At 36.2% G+C, this 17,306-nt stretch overlaps 1 protein-coding gene across 1 annotated transcript in view; it reads right to left on the minus strand.

The window, feature by feature from the left end:
• CLK4 (CDC like kinase 4) overlaps positions 1-14,533 on the minus strand; it is a 22,528-nt gene extending 7,995 nt beyond the window's left edge. Inside the window, exons 1-9 of the mRNA XM_007952976.2 lie at positions 14,373-14,533; positions 9,411-9,633; positions 8,230-8,320; positions 7,765-7,831; positions 5,794-5,910; positions 5,534-5,700; positions 5,244-5,338; positions 4,842-4,971; positions 1,398-1,480 (exon numbers count right to left, since the gene is read on the minus strand). Coding sequence (XP_007951167.1) covers positions 1,398-1,480; positions 4,842-4,971; positions 5,244-5,338; positions 5,534-5,700; positions 5,794-5,910; positions 7,765-7,831; positions 8,230-8,320; positions 9,411-9,633; positions 14,373-14,533 — 1,134 coding nt within the window. The remainder of the gene's footprint in view (positions 1-1,397; positions 1,481-4,841; positions 4,972-5,243; positions 5,339-5,533; positions 5,701-5,793; positions 5,911-7,764; positions 7,832-8,229; positions 8,321-9,410; positions 9,634-14,372) is intronic.
• Between the last annotated feature and the right edge of the window lie 2,773 nt (positions 14,534-17,306).

Below are 17,306 nucleotides of genomic sequence, written 5' to 3' on the forward strand. Positions count from 1 at the left end.
GAAGGAGGAAGTCAAAGCTGCAATGAAAGAACTGGCGAAGAACAGGGCTCCGGGAATTGACGAAATACCCATTGAGATATTTCAACAAATGGATGCCCCATTGGAGACACTCACTCAGTTATGCCAAGAGATTTGGAAGACAGCTACCTGGCCAACTGACTGGAAGTGATCCATATTTGTACACATTTCAAAGAAAGGTGATCCCTCAACTATTACTATAGTTTTATAAAAGGCACTTTTTAAAACTAAGAAAGCAGGAAAGGCAATCTCTAAACAAAGGGTAGGACAGGAACCCTACAATGTCACTTTCATTTTGGAACAGTCTACATTTGGAAACCAGTGACTTACAGGTACACATGTCCTTTATCAACCATCATCCTTCCACTTACATGACATTCTGATGACAGTATTTATTCTTCCCTGACTAGAGTATGTTCCTTTACTCCACTACACATTTATGAGTAATACTTCTTCCTGGGATGGCCACCACATCAACCACTTTTGTGACAAAATCCTACCCTTCCTTTTAGTCTTATCTTAAACTCACTATCTCCTCAGTAATGTCTTCTCTGTAAGCCAAAGCCAAACCCACTGATGTCAAGTTGATTCTGACTCAGAGTGACCCTATAGGACAGAGGATAACTGCCTCCTACCTCCCCAATAGGGTTTCCAAGGCAGTAAATCATTAAGGAAGCAGACCGCCACATCTTTCTCCCACTGAGTGGCTGGTATGCTTGAACCACTGACCTTTTGGATAACTGGGTGCTTAACCAGTGTGTCACCAGGGCTCCTCAGTGATGCCTTCTCTAGGGAAATTTAATTGTTACCCTTTGCTGCGTTCCCACTACACTTTCTATACTGTTCCATTATAGCAAATACTACACTGCACTCTTAATAGTTTTCCCTGGTTCTCTTTTGCATGTTTTCCTTGAGGACAGAGATATCTTTTCATCTTAGTCCCCAAGAATGTGCCTAGGACATTAGGTGCTTAGTACTTAGAATAAAACACAACATATTCCTAAATTCCTTTATAAAAAGGAGTGCCTCGATCATGGCCATACTGATAGTCAATATAATCAGAACCTAATTAAAATCAATCACATTGATGCTAATACAAGTTTCTGAAGGCCATTTGTAATAAAACAGGAAACAAGCTAACATGAACCATACCTGAACCACGTATTAAAAGCTCCAATCACATGAAAAATGTACCATGACCACTCACTAACCATAGTCCCTCATCCAACTGTAGTATTATTAACCATTTTGCATATTCAAATTTTCATCTCAAGAGTCCTGACAGTGTGACAACTTTTTAATATAGAATCCAAAACTTTAACATGCTTTTAACAATTAAAATCCCTATGAATTACTACATGAAATTACTAGATACGTACCTGAAAGACTGTGAAGCCAAGGTAATATTCAATGAGAATGCAACCTATGCTCCAAACGTCACAAGGCTGAGACCAACCTAAAGCTATTGAAAAACAAAACAAAGCATTTATTATGCAATAATTTTTAACCACCAACACACAAAATCCTTCCTTTTATGGATGTTCCTTTTAGACTCTACTGGGGAGAATGTACAGTAAATTCAGGGTTTACATTCTGTTTTATACCAAACATTATTCAGTACGTGCTCACTGACTATGTCAATGTCCTTACATCAGTGTTATGCTGTTGTTGTTATGTGCTGTGGAGTCGGACCCGACTCATAGCGACCCCTCCTTGGGTTTCCGAGGAAGTATCACTACCAAAGTAGATTGACCCATCTTCCTTCCAAGGAGTGGCTGGTGGATTTGAACCACCAGCCTTCTGGTTAACAGTCAAGTGCCTTAGCCACTATGCTACCAGAGCTCCCCTACCTTACATCAGTAAGTAGTATTTTAACTTGGGGGAGGCAGCACTTTATGTAAAATAAGTGTGACTCACAAACACTTTCTAAGAATAGCTACCAATTTATGCAAATCTTCCCAAGTCTCTGAACTACTTGTGAAATGGACAGTATTATGGTTGAAACTGTTATCCCAACTCATGGTTGCTTTAGGAATTTTTACATTAGTGCAAATATAGGTTTATAATTATTCTCAGAATTAATTATCACCAACTTGATGCCTGAGTTTACTCATTTCATTAAAAGAAATACTGCCGTCTAACAAATTATGTAAGAATATACGCAGCTTCACCTACAAGCACAAATCACAAAGCCATATGAGTTCAGAGAGGGATCTATAGATGTACTTCAGGTTGTTTAGGCATGATCATGTATATTTTCTTCTTCAGAAACTTTCAATCATCTAAAGATTAAATATTTGGTAATTATAAATAAACAATAATGTATACATAAAACCTACTTAAAAAAGATATTTCTATTACTTTCAGTAACACTGATGACTCTAAAGGTAAAGGAATAAACAATACAGGCATATCTCAGAGATATTGCGGTTTGGTTCCAGACCAACACAATAAAGCGGGTATTGCAATAAAGGGAATCACATGAATTTTTTGGTTTCCCATTACATATAAAAGTTATGTTTACACTATACTGTAGTCTATTAAGTGTGCAATACATTATCAAAAAGTTTAAAATAGTGTGAGAATTACCAAAATGTGACACAAAGAGAGCACATGCTGTTGAAAAAATGGTGCCAACAGACTTATCTGACAGAGGGTTGCCACAAACCTTTAATTTCTGGGGGAGGCGGACAATTATTTGCAAAACACAATAAAGTATTCCTATATATTCAAGGGTTGTGACAATGATAATTTTTTTTTTAAACCCTCAATTACTTATCATTGGAACTTATGGATAGTGATAGAACATGATTTCTACTTACAGCAGTACATAACAAAGTCTGCAAATGAAGGTGGAACCCAGATAACATTTTTCTTTTCCAACTACTTTTTTCTGCTAGTCCAGCTTTCCCTCAGATTACTATAACCTTCTTTAGCACACTACTTTGAATCATCCAGTTCTCTGAGGAGTCAGCACTCATTTTGCTATCATGTTCTTTGGAATTCTACTGCCCTCTTCCAATCTAGTCGGTTTACTACCAACATCTAAGACACTGTAGCACCTGACTGCATCTTCCTTTCCAACCTGATCCTGCCTTAGTCCTCAGGAACATTCCACAAAGGACTCTACGAACATCTCACTCCCATGATCCCTTTTCCTCAAGGACAGTAACTCCAATTTTGGATTTATATCAACAATGCCTAGCCTGGCCACACTTGGAATTGCCTGAATGGTTTGCACTCAGTGGTTAAAGCCCACCCCGTGGCACCATGAAAGAAAGGCCTGGCTATATGCTTCTGTAAAGATTACAACCAAGACAACCCTATGGAGCAGTTCTACTCTGTTAACACAGGGGGTTGCCCCAAGTCAGAATGACTTGGCAGCAACTGGCTTTCTCATGCTAAGAGGCCATTAACTGCTAAGATCCACCACTGTTCTAATACTAACGAAGAAAAACATATTTGACCCAATTGCAAAGATGTTAAAATGTGGGGGAAACATGCATCTTAAAATTGAAATAGCACAGTAATTTATTTCAAGTTCCGAAAATACCTCTCTGTCCATACATCTTTGTCTACACTCCTTTCTTTTGCCTTCATTGTAGCCTTAAGTTCTCACCAGATCCTTTCTGGCTTTACTACTGAGCAGAAATCTTACCAATTTCAAAAACAAGCTCTAAAGCTGAACTGTCTGATACAGTAGCCCTTAGTCACACGACTATTTATATTTAAACTAATTAAGTGAAAATTCAGTTCCTCAGTCACACTAGCCATGTCACAAGTACTCAAAAGTCATCAAAGAGTGCAGATATAGAAGGTTCCCTTCATCACAGAAAGTTCTACTAGTCAGTGCTGCCTAATATTCTCAATTTCCTTACTTCTTTACTCTAGGTAAACAATATTAGTTTGATTTCCTACTCTTATTCTGAATACCATCCTGTTGAATTATAATAATAATAGAAAAAGGTAAAAAGGAGAAAGAAACAACTGATTCCACAAAAATGTTTTACCTAACCTTACATTTGGCTAATACTTTTCATTTAACTATCTCCCAATACAACTGATCTGAACTCTCTTTCCCACTGTCTCCAGGCCCCCAACCCCATCCCTGACTTAGTTCTACCTTTTTAATTTTGAGTCATAACACTCACTCTTATCTCAAAACTCTGAACTTAACTGATTTTCTCTTTTTTAGACTCTTTCACTTCAAGAGTCACCAAAGAAGTGCTCCTTTTAGATGAACCCCTTGTTCTTCTCCTGTTAACCTACATTTACCCTGTAGCAAACAACTTGGTCAGCACTGTACCTTTGTGATGACACACACAACAGGTACCCAAATCACTTCAAAATCACACTGCTGTAACGTACTTTAGCTCTGGCGGCGTAGTGCCTAAGACACTTGACTGCTAACCAAAAGGCTGGCAGTTCAAACCCACCAGCCACTCCTCAGAAGAAAGGTTGGGCAATCTACTTCTGTAGTGATACAGCCTTGGAAACCCAAGGGGGGGGGGTCACTATGAGTTGGATCTGACTCAATGGCATGTAACAACAACAACATAATGCAGTTAGCCAACAAAGCCTGTTCTCTTACTATCACCTAAGATTAATACCCACCACCCAGAATATTTTTTCACCAATGGTATTACATTTTTCCCACTCAGGAAAACTATTATTTATCGCAAATAACCATACAGCCTTTATGAAAATAGAAAATATTTTCTGTACAACGTTAAGAAAATCTCCACACATCTAGCCCCTTTAAAGATGCACAGACCAAACACAACTTCTTCAATTACAGAATCAGGAAATCTCGTTCTACTGACCCAAGATGACCTCTGGAGCTCTATAATGTCGTGTAGACACCAAAGTACTATGATGTTCATCATCGTATGTTGCACTTCCAAAGTCAACAACTTTGATATCTGTGTTTTTCAGTGTGCGTTCATCACGTTTCTAGAGATATAGTTGAGTAAACATGAAAATAATAAAGACATGAAATAAATTTTATACACTATTCAAAAAGTTAGCACATGGATTAGCTTTTTAATTTTTGCCACAACCCCATTAGAAAGGCAAAGTGGGATTACCTTTTTTCATTTAAACATCAGTATACAATGAGCCTCAGAAATGAAATTCTTCCTTCAAGGATCATCAAGCTAAATTAATTTTAAATTTAAATTAATTTTAAAGACAGCCACCAAAATCAGAACAAATCTTTAACTTACCATTTTAGAATTATATTTGACTACATAGTCAGACTTCACAAATAAAATATTTTCAGGCTTCAGATCTGTATGGGTTAATTTATTATGATGCAAAACTACAAAAGAACAAAAAGAACTATTAGTTTCACTGACAAATTAAATTTATACTGGGGGAAAGGGCTTAGGAGTAGATACAGAGAAGGGTTTCACCTTTACCTATAGTATGTGCATTTTTCAGTGACAGTGTGTTGATATATTACTCATAAAATAAAAATTTAAATTTTGTGGTAAGATTTATCAAATATACTTACAATTTATTGACTGGCAGATCTGGTATGCCATCTGCCTGATGTGGTCAATCTGAAATGGCAGAAAGCTGTTTTCTTTAATGAAATCATAGGTACTAAGTCCCAGCAATTCAAACACAATACAAACATGTCCATGATGATCAAACCATTCCAGCATCTGGACACATCGGCTAAAATACATCAAAATAAAAACAATTCGGTAAACAGAATTCTGATTATATTATGTAATAATATAATGGCTTATAGTGCAAGTTTACACTTACAAGATACTATTGGGATCAGTACTATTTAAATGCTCCAATACTTGAATTTCTGAACGAGCTGCTTCACGGTATCGACCAACATTTTTTACAATTTTCACTGCTACATGCATGCCATCCCTTAAAAACAAAATTAAGATGAAACTGGTAAATGTACAGGGGTGGACTGAGGCCATGTCTTCTCTAAAACACAATTTTCACAATCTAAATATCAGTCACTCTATGCTATTTTTCTAAAATAATCTTTCAGGGCATAGTCTACTAGATTCCAAAAATCAATTCTTCAAAGCACTCTGACAAAATATACGGAGCAATGATTTCCTTAATATGGAGCAATGATTTCCTTAATACTTAAAAAGAATTTTATTGTTTGTTTCCAGAATTTTAAGTTTACTTAGATTTGATACTTAGCAAAAGTGAAAACAGAAAAGGGTAAAAATGTAAACCAAGAATAGAACATGCTACTACTTAAAGTTAATTTACCAGGCTAGACCTACTCTGGTGGCGTAGTGCCTAAGGTATGTGACTGCTAACCAAAAGGCTGGCGGTTCAAACCTATCAGCACTCTGTGGGAAGAAGACTGGGCAATCTACTTCCATAAAGATTTACTGCTTTAGAAACACAAAGGGGATCACTATGAGTCAGAATTGACTCAATAGCAGTGAGTCTGGTTTTGATTTGGTTTAGATCTACTTTGTAGCCAAACAGTGGCTAGGCATTAGTAATGAAAAAAACAGACTTGCTCCTATGTGCTTCACAATATAATGGAAAAAACAGACATGTAAACAAATAATCATAATGTTAGAAGTATTTGGTACAAGATTGTTGTTGTTGTTATGTGCCGTTGAGTCAGCCCTGACTCATAGCGACCCCTCCTTGGGTTTCCGAGGCAGTATCACTACGGAAGTGGGATTGCCCAACCTTCCTTCCGAGGAGTGGCTGGTGGGTTTGAACCGCCAGCCTTCTAGTTAGCAGTCAAGTGCCTTAGCCACTATGCTACCAGAACTCCTGGTAGAAGATTAGGGTGTACCTAACCATTAAGGAACTAGGGGACAGGTGACTTCTTCAGAGAAAAGCTAACATAGAACTGAGTACTGAAAGACAGGGAAGACAGGTTTGTCAAATGTGAGAGGGAAATGGAATATGCAGGCAAAGGACATACCACCTGTAAGTCACAGAGCCAAGAAAACACTTAGCACATTCAATGATGCAAACAAGTAGTAACAGCTACAGTGTAGAACAGTGATCTTTAGATTCGGGCATCTGTAAAAATATTTCTCAAGTATACAGCCATGAATGATTTTGAAGGAATCAATTTTCTTATGTTCTCTTTTCTAAACCTAGTCTGCCTAAAGACAAAACTATTCTAATTTATGATGAAAACTTTTAGATGTCAATTTAGAAACATAGAGTTTTAGAAAATTCTCAAGAGGTTTGCTTACAAATGTCTGCAAACCACAGGTATAAAGGTCCTGGGGAAAAATAAAATGAGGCAGGGACTATATCACAAAGGGCTTATAATGCCTCATTAAATAATTTTGACTTTATATGTAGGCTTTAAGTAATACAATTTCATTTTAGCTTAGGAAGCTAACTCAAAGATCCAAGTATTATCCTTTTGGAATAAAAGCTTTTCAACTAAAAGATTAGATATGCTTCATTTGCTCTGTGATCCTAAAACAAAGTAAAATCAAGCTCTAAACGTCTATTTAGAGAAGGTCAAAAGCCTAGGTTCAACCCCCTTCACTTGAATACTTGCTTTAATTTTAATGAATCTTACTGATTAGAATTTGTCAGCTTCCTTGATCAAAATCTACACTCTAAACCCATCATACAGTTTAAGAAATCTTTTTGAGCATTTATCCCTTCCAATAAATCACATGGCTACCACATAAAATACAATTTCATCTAAATTATGGATCCTTCCCCAAAAAAAGTATCAGAATGTTCAAAAAAGAAAAAACAAAAACTTACATGCCATGATCAATGCACTCTACAACTTTGCCAAAAGCCCCTTCACCCAAAGTAGCCACGATTTCATCTAAAGGGAGGGGAATAAAAGAAGGGTTAAGTATCTGAGTACAATTCATTAAGTTATTCAAACAATGAATGCTTAAATGTGGAATATTTTCAAATGATCTCTATCAAAGCATAACTAAGATTTCAGCACTCAAATTATTTTATTTTCAGCTGCTATAAAAACAATTAGACAGAGCTATCTTTCTTGCTCTAATCTCAAATTCCACTGATTATTTTGAAAATTTAGAGTAGAAATATTTAAATTCTATAGAAAAGAAGAAATACAAAAGAACAAATAAACCCACAAAAAACAAAACAAAACAAAAAAACGAAGAGTTCTTTAGCCCCCCGCTGACAAACTAGTCTTAAAAAAGATAATCTGTCTGCAAAGTTTAAAAAGTGTTGAAAAATATTCTATACATCTTGCTCTTAGAACGTCTCCACTTTGACAGATCAGGTGACCCTCCTCATCATCCTCTATACTCCTGGATCTTTTCCTTCGGTGGCTCTTCTGGAACGGCAAGTGGGCAGCACCAAGATCGTCCAGCCAATCAATATATCAGAGTGAATTCAGGGCAGAATACGCAATTCATTCAGCGGGGAGATATTCAGGCATTCAGATAAGCACCAGGCCACGAACAGTTGGCAGGAGCAATTTCAAATTCAGTCCCCAGAAATTCACAGGGCACAGTTTATGTTACAGAAGAAAAACATGGCAAGGAACAGATTTTCAGATAAGATACTTAAAGTGGCAATAGAAAAAAACAACACAATTGTCTCTTTAAAATACTGATTTAATTGAAGTCTGAAATTTAAAGACTGCACTGTCATGATTTACTAATCTTTTGCTATAAACAGAATATGCTGTGAGTTGCGATGTCTAGTTTGTCCAAAAAAATGTTTTAAAATGTCAAGATTAGCTGAAATTGGTCTTATTTAGCAATATTTTAAAATATGCATGACTAACATAGAAGGAGAAAATAAAAGCTAATTTCCATGTTTTACCTAATGAAAACTAGTCCTACTGAAGAACAATGGGGAGAAAAACAGTAATTCAAAGTTTACTGATCAAATGGGTGAAGATGTGTGAGTATAATAATGGGCAGGGGCTTTTTGGATACAATATTTCCCACGTAGCACCCACTTTTAAAATTTAAACTGAACTAACGTGCTACAGAACTATGCTACCAACAGGTTAACAACATTTAAGTATCCCCTAGTGTAATTTTTCCATATTTGTTTCCAAGTATTAGCAAAGGGGTTGTTTTCAAAGTAAAAGAATACTTCACATGAAAGAGAAGATGGGTGCTTCATTCTTTCCTAAGATTGTATTACAAAATACAAAAATAATTTATTATTAAAATAAAACTCATGATCTGGTCTCAGAAATTAGTAAATGTGGGCAAATGAGGGCTACCTAATAAATACAGATTCGCTGTTAAGAATTTGTATTTAATTTATTTGAATCCTTAAAGGAAACAATTACAATATATCCAAATAGTACCGCATATATAAAGAAACTTTTCCAACCTATTGGCTCACTAAGAGCTTTTACACACAAATTAAGAATCCACCCAAAATAAAAACAAAATCAATCATACCGAATGTGACTGATGACTTGAGCAGTGTCTATTACGCTTCCTTTTAGGACTGCTTCTCCTGCTGTGGCCTGAAGATTTACTGCAGTGCATTCGGTAACTGCTTTCAATGTCTCTGTGATAATGCCTAGGAACATATCCTTCACAGTATTCATTTCTGTATTCATCAATGTACCTTCGGTCCCGATAATCTCTCTCATTCAAAGACCTTGCTTCTAAATGACGACTGCAAACACATTAAAGGATATCAAATTATTCTCTTCATTCTAAACAATGTGGTTCAAACAAAACATTCTCTCAAGAATTCTTGATTTAAAAGCTAACTCGATAAAAACAATTCAAATTGATGAATTAGATCATGTATTTTTCTTACGTAACTAAGAAAAAATTTTAACCAAGAGGCAAATAGGTCCATAATTCTCTATTATCTAGACTGCAGTCAAGTATTTCACACCAAGGAACAAAGCTTGAGTCAAATCATTCACTTATGATGTTCAGTGTTTACTTAAGTGTTCCTTTACCTTCTGGAAAAGTTAAAACAAAAAACTCACAAAATTGCTCTTCTGAAATTCATCAGTCTTATGATATATGCATCTGTAACTAAGCTTTCTCTTCTCTCTCACAGAGCCACACATAATCGAGGCAGGCCAAATAGGATTTCTTTTGCTATTAATTTAAGAGCAGTTTAGGTATCCCTGGCACATAGAGAATGCTTTCATGAAAGGTTATTAAAGATGGAATGAACCTCAAATGTATTCCAGCCCTTTCATTTTACAGATGACTAAATTATATCTCAAGAAGGAAAATGATTTGCCATGGTTGTGGAGCACATTAGGGACAAAAACTGAGATGTTTTTTAACTCCTATTATACATGCCAATTTTATTACACACCTCACCTATCCTGTCTCCTCCTCTTTTTGCATTTCCAGTCTCCCATTATTTTTGGTTGAGAAATAACCAACATAGTTTTTGAGGATGGCTTCATGTGCCAAGGACATCTAATCCCCTCAAATGAGAAAGCATTCCTGTATTACTTGCTAGTATTACAATAGTACCACTACCCTACTTCCCTTTGCATTTCAAATCTCTTATCATTCCTGCTGGAGAAATAAACAAGAGCTGTACATGGAAGATAGCATAGCATCATCTAGTGCCACAGTGCTCGACTTTATCTGAATCTACAGATCCCTGAGAATCTGATAAAAGCAACAAACCCTCTCTAAGAAAAGCACAGATGCATAAATAAAACTTGGTAAAGAATGTGAGAGGTCAATGGGTCCCAGTTAAGTAGTCTTTATCTGATGGAAAGAAATGGACATAGATTCAATTGGCCCAATTTCCCGTCCCCCTCTCTACCTGGGATGAGAGTCCTCTTCAACAGAGTGCGAAGCTTCAAGAGGGACGCACTTGGAGCACTGAGGGAGAAAGGGGACACCTGCCCAGTCAGACAAATCGGCTAAAATAATCCTGACAAGCAATGGAGTGACAGATGTTGCCCTCACCAACCCCTTTCCTTTCCCCATTATATGCCATCATTCTTTTTTCCTGGGGGCCAATTTATGGAAAAATAAAGAAGCATCTCTAAAATTGCCACCCAACAGAGTTAGCAACAAATACAGGCACCTTTTTCCTTTTGGCAGTGTCAACCTTAGTTCTATTCATTGGAGAAACAACTCGGGATATTAGGGTAAGATTGGGATCTAGCTCAGGGAGATATCTACAATACATCAAGCTAGAAGTAACAGGGCATCCCTGTGCAATTCTATAAGGCATCCTCCCCATAAAAGTCCAAAATCTTCCTGCCAGAAAAAAACTAATGCTACTCTTAAAGTGGAATATTACATGAAATTAGAGCTACTGATAATCCATAAACAATAGAATAACAAAACAGAGGGCGAAGGAACATTGTGAGGATTAAAAAGATGAGCTCTTCAATCTTTAATGACTCAGAAATTATACAAGATAGGATTATATAAGCAAAGTCTTTAGAATTATAAAGGTTAAGGATAGAGTTGATGAGATGAACAAACTGATTTCATTTTTAAAAATATTGACTGAATGTCCAGTGAATATTCACTGTGGCCTTCAAAAACAGCCAAGATCCATAAAGGCATGATCATTTGTATTCATTTCTACACAGGTCCTATGGGAGAAAAAAATGACATAAGGCAAAGTCCTGTCAACAAATAATGAGCAGTATGAGATTACTCACATAAAAATAAAACAAAACTCAACAATGTAGCAAACACTGAAAGGTCACATAAAACTGCCTAGGGCCATACAAGGGAAGTACTTCAATCTGCTTAAGTGTCAGGGAAGACTTATGAAAAGATGGAAACAGAGTTAGGTCTTAAAGGAAAGCCAGGACTTGAACAAAGTGGAAAGTAGAAGAAATTCCAGGCGACAGTGTAATTATCATGTCCAATTTAGATAGCACTTTAGTCACAATGACTTGGAGATGGATTTGTCTATGCATTCTTCAGGAGACAGCAAGGAGACAATTCCTGCAAGAGCAGTTTTCACTCAATTTGCAGTATAGGCAAATAAATAAGCTAGGGCATATTGTAAAAGGCTCTGCATGCCAGGCTAAATTTAAAACATTGTTTTTCAAAGGGTGGTCTGCTTATTAACTATATCAGAATATGAAATTCTTATTATATCTTGGGCCCTAGATCAGATTCACTGAATCTAAATCTGGCACTCTGAATTTCAAATGTACTTTCGAGGTGTTTTTTTCACATGAATGTTTGAGAATCATTAGTTTAAGAGTTGATGTTTTATGTTACAAGAAGGTATTTAAAGATTGTGATCACAAGATATAAAGGTGATATTTGTAGAACTGATTGATAAAGTCTGTGAGAAAGGACACCAATTCACAGACTACTGCCAAAAGACAAATCAAAAAGAAAAGGTACTCTGCAATATATATAATAAAGGGTAAAAATAACAAAAGTTCTCTTATAATAAGAAAAAAAACTTAAGAATATAAAAAATCCAAGTTAATAAGCATATAAGCAGACATATTCATGAGAAATTTAAATTTTTAAATTAAAACAAAACATTATGGTTGGCTTTGCAAAACAGCCAATACTGGTGAGAGTATGAAGGATTATGTTATAGGAGTAAACTTGGTACACATTTTTTAAGGGGAAAAAGTAAGTATGTAGCAAAAACCTTAAAAGTCTTTGAACACTTCAATTTGAAAATGTCCCTTCTTAGCATCTGTTGTTGTTGTTATGTGCTGTTGAGTCAGACCTGACTCAAAGTGACCCTCCTTGGGTTTCTGAGGCAGTATCGCTATGGAAGTAGATTGCCCAAACTTCCTTCCAAGGAGTAGCTGGTGGGTTTGAACCACCAGCTTTCTGGTTAGCAGTCAAGTGCCTTAGGCACTATGCTACCAGAGCTCCTTTCTTAGCATCTATTTTTGGGAAATAATCAGAGGCAAATATGTATATACAAAGATATTTTAAGAACATAAAATCAGAAATAAGTTTACATCCAAATAATAGTAAGACTAGTATCCCACTAAGGTTATCTTTACATACTTTTCCACATTTTTCATTTTATGATAAAAACATTCTTTGTAAAGTTTTTAAATCTTCAAAAAGTCAATTAAGATTCCATATTATAGAATGCAATTGTCCTCCAACATCTCTGGGCTAATATCAAAGAAGGAGGTATTGAGCTGGGACTGACTCAGAATGTCTGTCCAATTAGGAACATGAATGACCTGTTCATCACTCAAACAATGTATAATAAACATATATGGATTAGTACTATTATATTAAGCCTTAGAGAGTATTTTACATTTATTAATAATTGGATACAGATATTTTTCTATATGCTACTGTGTATTAATTCACTCTGATAATTAAAATCTTATCATAAACCCTACCCCTATATAACAGTGTGATGAAGAATAATTAGCCTGCATTGACTACAAGCCCACAGTTCTGCAGAACAAATCTGTTTAGCATGGAGAAGAAAAACAACTACATACTGTTTTTTAAAGTAACCCCAGCTGGCTAATTTAGAAAGCAATCTGGCAAACAGTCCCAATGGAACATCTGCACAAAACAAGGAGAAAACATAGAACCACAAAACAAATGAGAAAGAGATATTAACTAAGAACAGAGAATATTAACTAAGAATGAAACTACTCACCTAATCTTACTTTAATCATTTCAGAACTCTAAAATTTCCTTAATTCTATTTAAGTATGTTATCTCCAAATGTTATACTGGTACAAATACAATAAAACAGGACAAATGCTATTGGAAATTTTGAGACACCCTTTCCTAAATTACTGGATACTGCCTGTACAAAGGAATGATTCTTCTTACAATGAAGGTTCTAAAAATCCCAAACATATCCACTGCCTTCATCTTCAAATACAACCTGTAGAACACTATGTAAGTGACTAATCCCTAACATATTTTAGCATTCTCTAATGAAGCATGCTGCTTTTCTCTTTGAAATAACTCCTCTCCCGGGTCATATCATATTCATGAAACATGAAGTGAGCACACCAATATACTTATTTCTCTCCTTCATACCCAATATACACATTAAAGGCGCTGACTGGGTGCTCTATCGTCACTATTGACTTTTTGTGTGTCTCTCCTCCCTAACCATGTTACTGGCAGCCTAATCGTAGAAGTAATTTTTGGCAATTTCTTACAACACGTTGTACAAACTGAGAACTCAATGTTTTATATGCACTTAATGTCTCCAACTACTACTAGATAGACACAGATATACGAGGATAGGAATTTTGTTTTATTCACAGCTGTAGCCTCAGTATTTGTAAAGTGTCTATCCCAACATAGGCACTCAATTTTTTTAAGTATCTGTTCTACTCAAATCATCAAACAATTTGACAAATGAACGCTATATATGTAAATGACAAATCACTAAGAAAAACTATTGGGAGTTAAAATGTTACTAATTCAAGAGTAATTTACCCATCAGATTCTTTAAATTGAGAATGCGGTTTACAATGCCTGTTCTCTTGTGTGCTACTGTGAGACCTCCTCTTCCGTTTGTGACTTCCACTGTAGCTTTCATGGCCCCAGCTTTCTCCACTATCCCAATCAGGGCAGCGAGTGCGTTTGGAATGCCGCATCTGTTAACAGAAACAAAAAGGGAGTTGTGGAGATTATAGTGTAGATGGCTATATTTAATAAAATATTATACATTAATATTATTTAAATATAAACACCCAATACATAGATTCTAAAATCTTTTTTCTAATTATGGTAAATATAAATGTAACAAAACATTTGCCATTTCAACATTCTTCACCTGTACAATTTAGTGACATTAATTCGTCATGTGGTGCAACATCACAACTATCCATTTCCAAAATTTTCCATCCCTCTTAACAGAAAAGCAGTGTCCCTTATCTAAAATCTTTTTAGGTAATGTTTCTCAAGTCATGTTTCACAAGATGACTGTAAGTAGCATACAGATCTAGTACTAAATGACAGATATCAATGCTGTGGGGAGCTCTGGTAGCATAGTGCCTAAGGCCCTTGACTGCTAACCAGAAGGCTGGCAGTTCAAACCCACCAGCCACTCCTCGCAAGGAAGATGGGGCAATCTACTTTGACAGTGATACTGCCTCAGAAACACAAGGAGGGGTCGCTATGAGTCGGGTCTGACTTGATGGCACATAACAACAATGCTGTGAGACCTTACTACAGGTATCTCCCGCTTTTTGAAAATTCACCATATGCCACTTCACTTTTACAAAAGACCTACATTAATACCTTTCATTAACTGAAAGAAATTTGAAGAGGATTTTTGCTTTTTATGAAAAAAGGCAAAAAGCGAAACTAGCATTCAGCATGTTTTTTAGCCAGCCCTTAACAACATGCAGCCCCAGCAGACAAGGGTTGCCTCGCCATGCTCCTTTTCCAGGAACTACACTTAGCATCTCAATGTCAAGCTACCACAGCTTTGAACTGTGTCTGTGAGCTATACAGGTTAGCATTATTTTAGGTTTTATGTTATTTAGTATGACTTGGTAGGTTATTTTTTGGGTCTGGGAATGTGCAAAAACTTTTCCTAAATTAATGGTATTTGCTCCTTTGCTTCACACCATTTCAGCTAACAGAATAGGAATGCTATTCCTATTTTGAATAATGAGGAAACCTGTACATGTTCTTTCAATCCTTCTAATTACACCCAGGACAAAGCCTAGGTTTGATGTTTATCTTCAAGTAAACTTGCTCACTGTCCTTTAAAAAAGGGCCAGGGGTTGAGACTGTAAACCACTTGGAAAGGGATCAGTTATAGGAGATTCTGGATAGAGTGGGAGAAAAATGTGGAACAAAACTTAAAATCTTAAAAAAGACCAGGCTTACTGCTCTCATAGAGATTCCTGAAATCCAAGACTATGGCCTATAATCACCCTTCAGGCCTGAAACTGAACTCACTCCTGTGGCTTCTAGCCAAAAAGATGGGTATATAAGGTGAACATTTAACACCAGGTAGGTACACTCCTTAGAACAATCATGGGAGATCAGAAGAGCAGCATTTGCACAGAGAAAATAGCTCAGAGGGCAGGAATTCATAGGAAAGAAGGACACAGGGAAAAGGTAACCACAGGGAGGAAGTGGGAAGAGAGCTGTTACATGTTACATTACGGGGATTGAAATCAATGTCTTGAAACAAAATGTGCATGAACTATTGTAGGGAAAAGGAAATTGCGCTCTAAATTTCCACCCAAATCAGGACAAATTTAAAAAGGGGAGTGGGACGAGGTTTGGGCTAAGAGCCTTCAGTAGACAACAGTACCTAGCTAGAAATAAGTAACTTTTATTTTTATAGTTATCTTCTTATTTATGGCAACTGATTACTGATTTCGTAAGTCACTAGTATGATTTTTTTTTAAACTGTTAGGTTAAAATGTAAGCTGACTTAAAGGTAACTAATAATGACAAGTGTCACCCAGCTTTGGCAAATATATTTGTAGTAAAAGTAACTGAAGTCAGAGAAAACATTCAGGGATATATTTTGTTTTAAAGCTATTAATAAAGCTTTTTCTCAAACTCTTTGTAGAGTCCTCTTCTCTAAATCTCAGAATGACTTTAAGCTTTGAACTAACAAAGGAAGTGAAAGGAATAGCAATCAATAGAGAAAATGAAGGGCAATAAAAATATACAATGTAATGAACTCACTTTCTATACCCAACAAGTTTATTTTCAGATCATAATGCAGTTAGTCTTAAATCTATGTGTTATGGCTCTGGAGTGCTCTGTAAAAGAAACAAACCTAGGAGGCTATACAGTGAAGTATGCTGTTGTTGTTATGTGCGTCGAGTCTGACCTGACTCACAGCGACCCCTCCCTGGGTTTCCGAGGCAGTATCACTATGGAAGTAGATTGCTCCATCTTCCTTCCTAGGAGTGGCTGGTGGGTGGTCATGGGGAAATCAGAAGGATGACAGTAACAATTCCCTGACTCCATCTACAACCTCCAGTACATAGACTCATTTCTAGGTTCAGTATCAATGTCATCCTTATCTGCTCTCATCTTAACTCTTTTCCAAAGCAGTTAAATTTTTAACAGTGATGTCCAAACTGTTAAACAAGAGTGTGAGTTTAAAAGGTGAAAAAGGAAGAATTTCAGAACATGAAAGAATTGGAAAAAGCTAAAACAAAGCAAAATCTCATTCAGCTTGCCCAAATGACTTAGTAACAATCAAACAATCCCAAGTGAAAATTTCAGTGCTTTCAAGTGGATTAAAATAAGACTTTGAAGTGATGTAGGTTCAAGTCTTCTGCAAAGTATTCCCTAAAAAATTGTATGTACCATGTCACCAGAGCCTGAAGTTGATTCTAATTCTATGACTAACAAGCATTCTTCTAATAAGGCTGCTTCTATTTTAGCTTG

This window comes from Orycteropus afer, unplaced genomic scaffold, assembly GCF_000298275.1.
Source record: "Orycteropus afer afer isolate SDZICR_OR568_19922 unplaced genomic scaffold, OryAfe1.0 scaffold00366, whole genome shotgun sequence".
Taxonomy (NCBI): Eukaryota; Metazoa; Chordata; class Mammalia; order Tubulidentata; family Orycteropodidae; genus Orycteropus; species Orycteropus afer.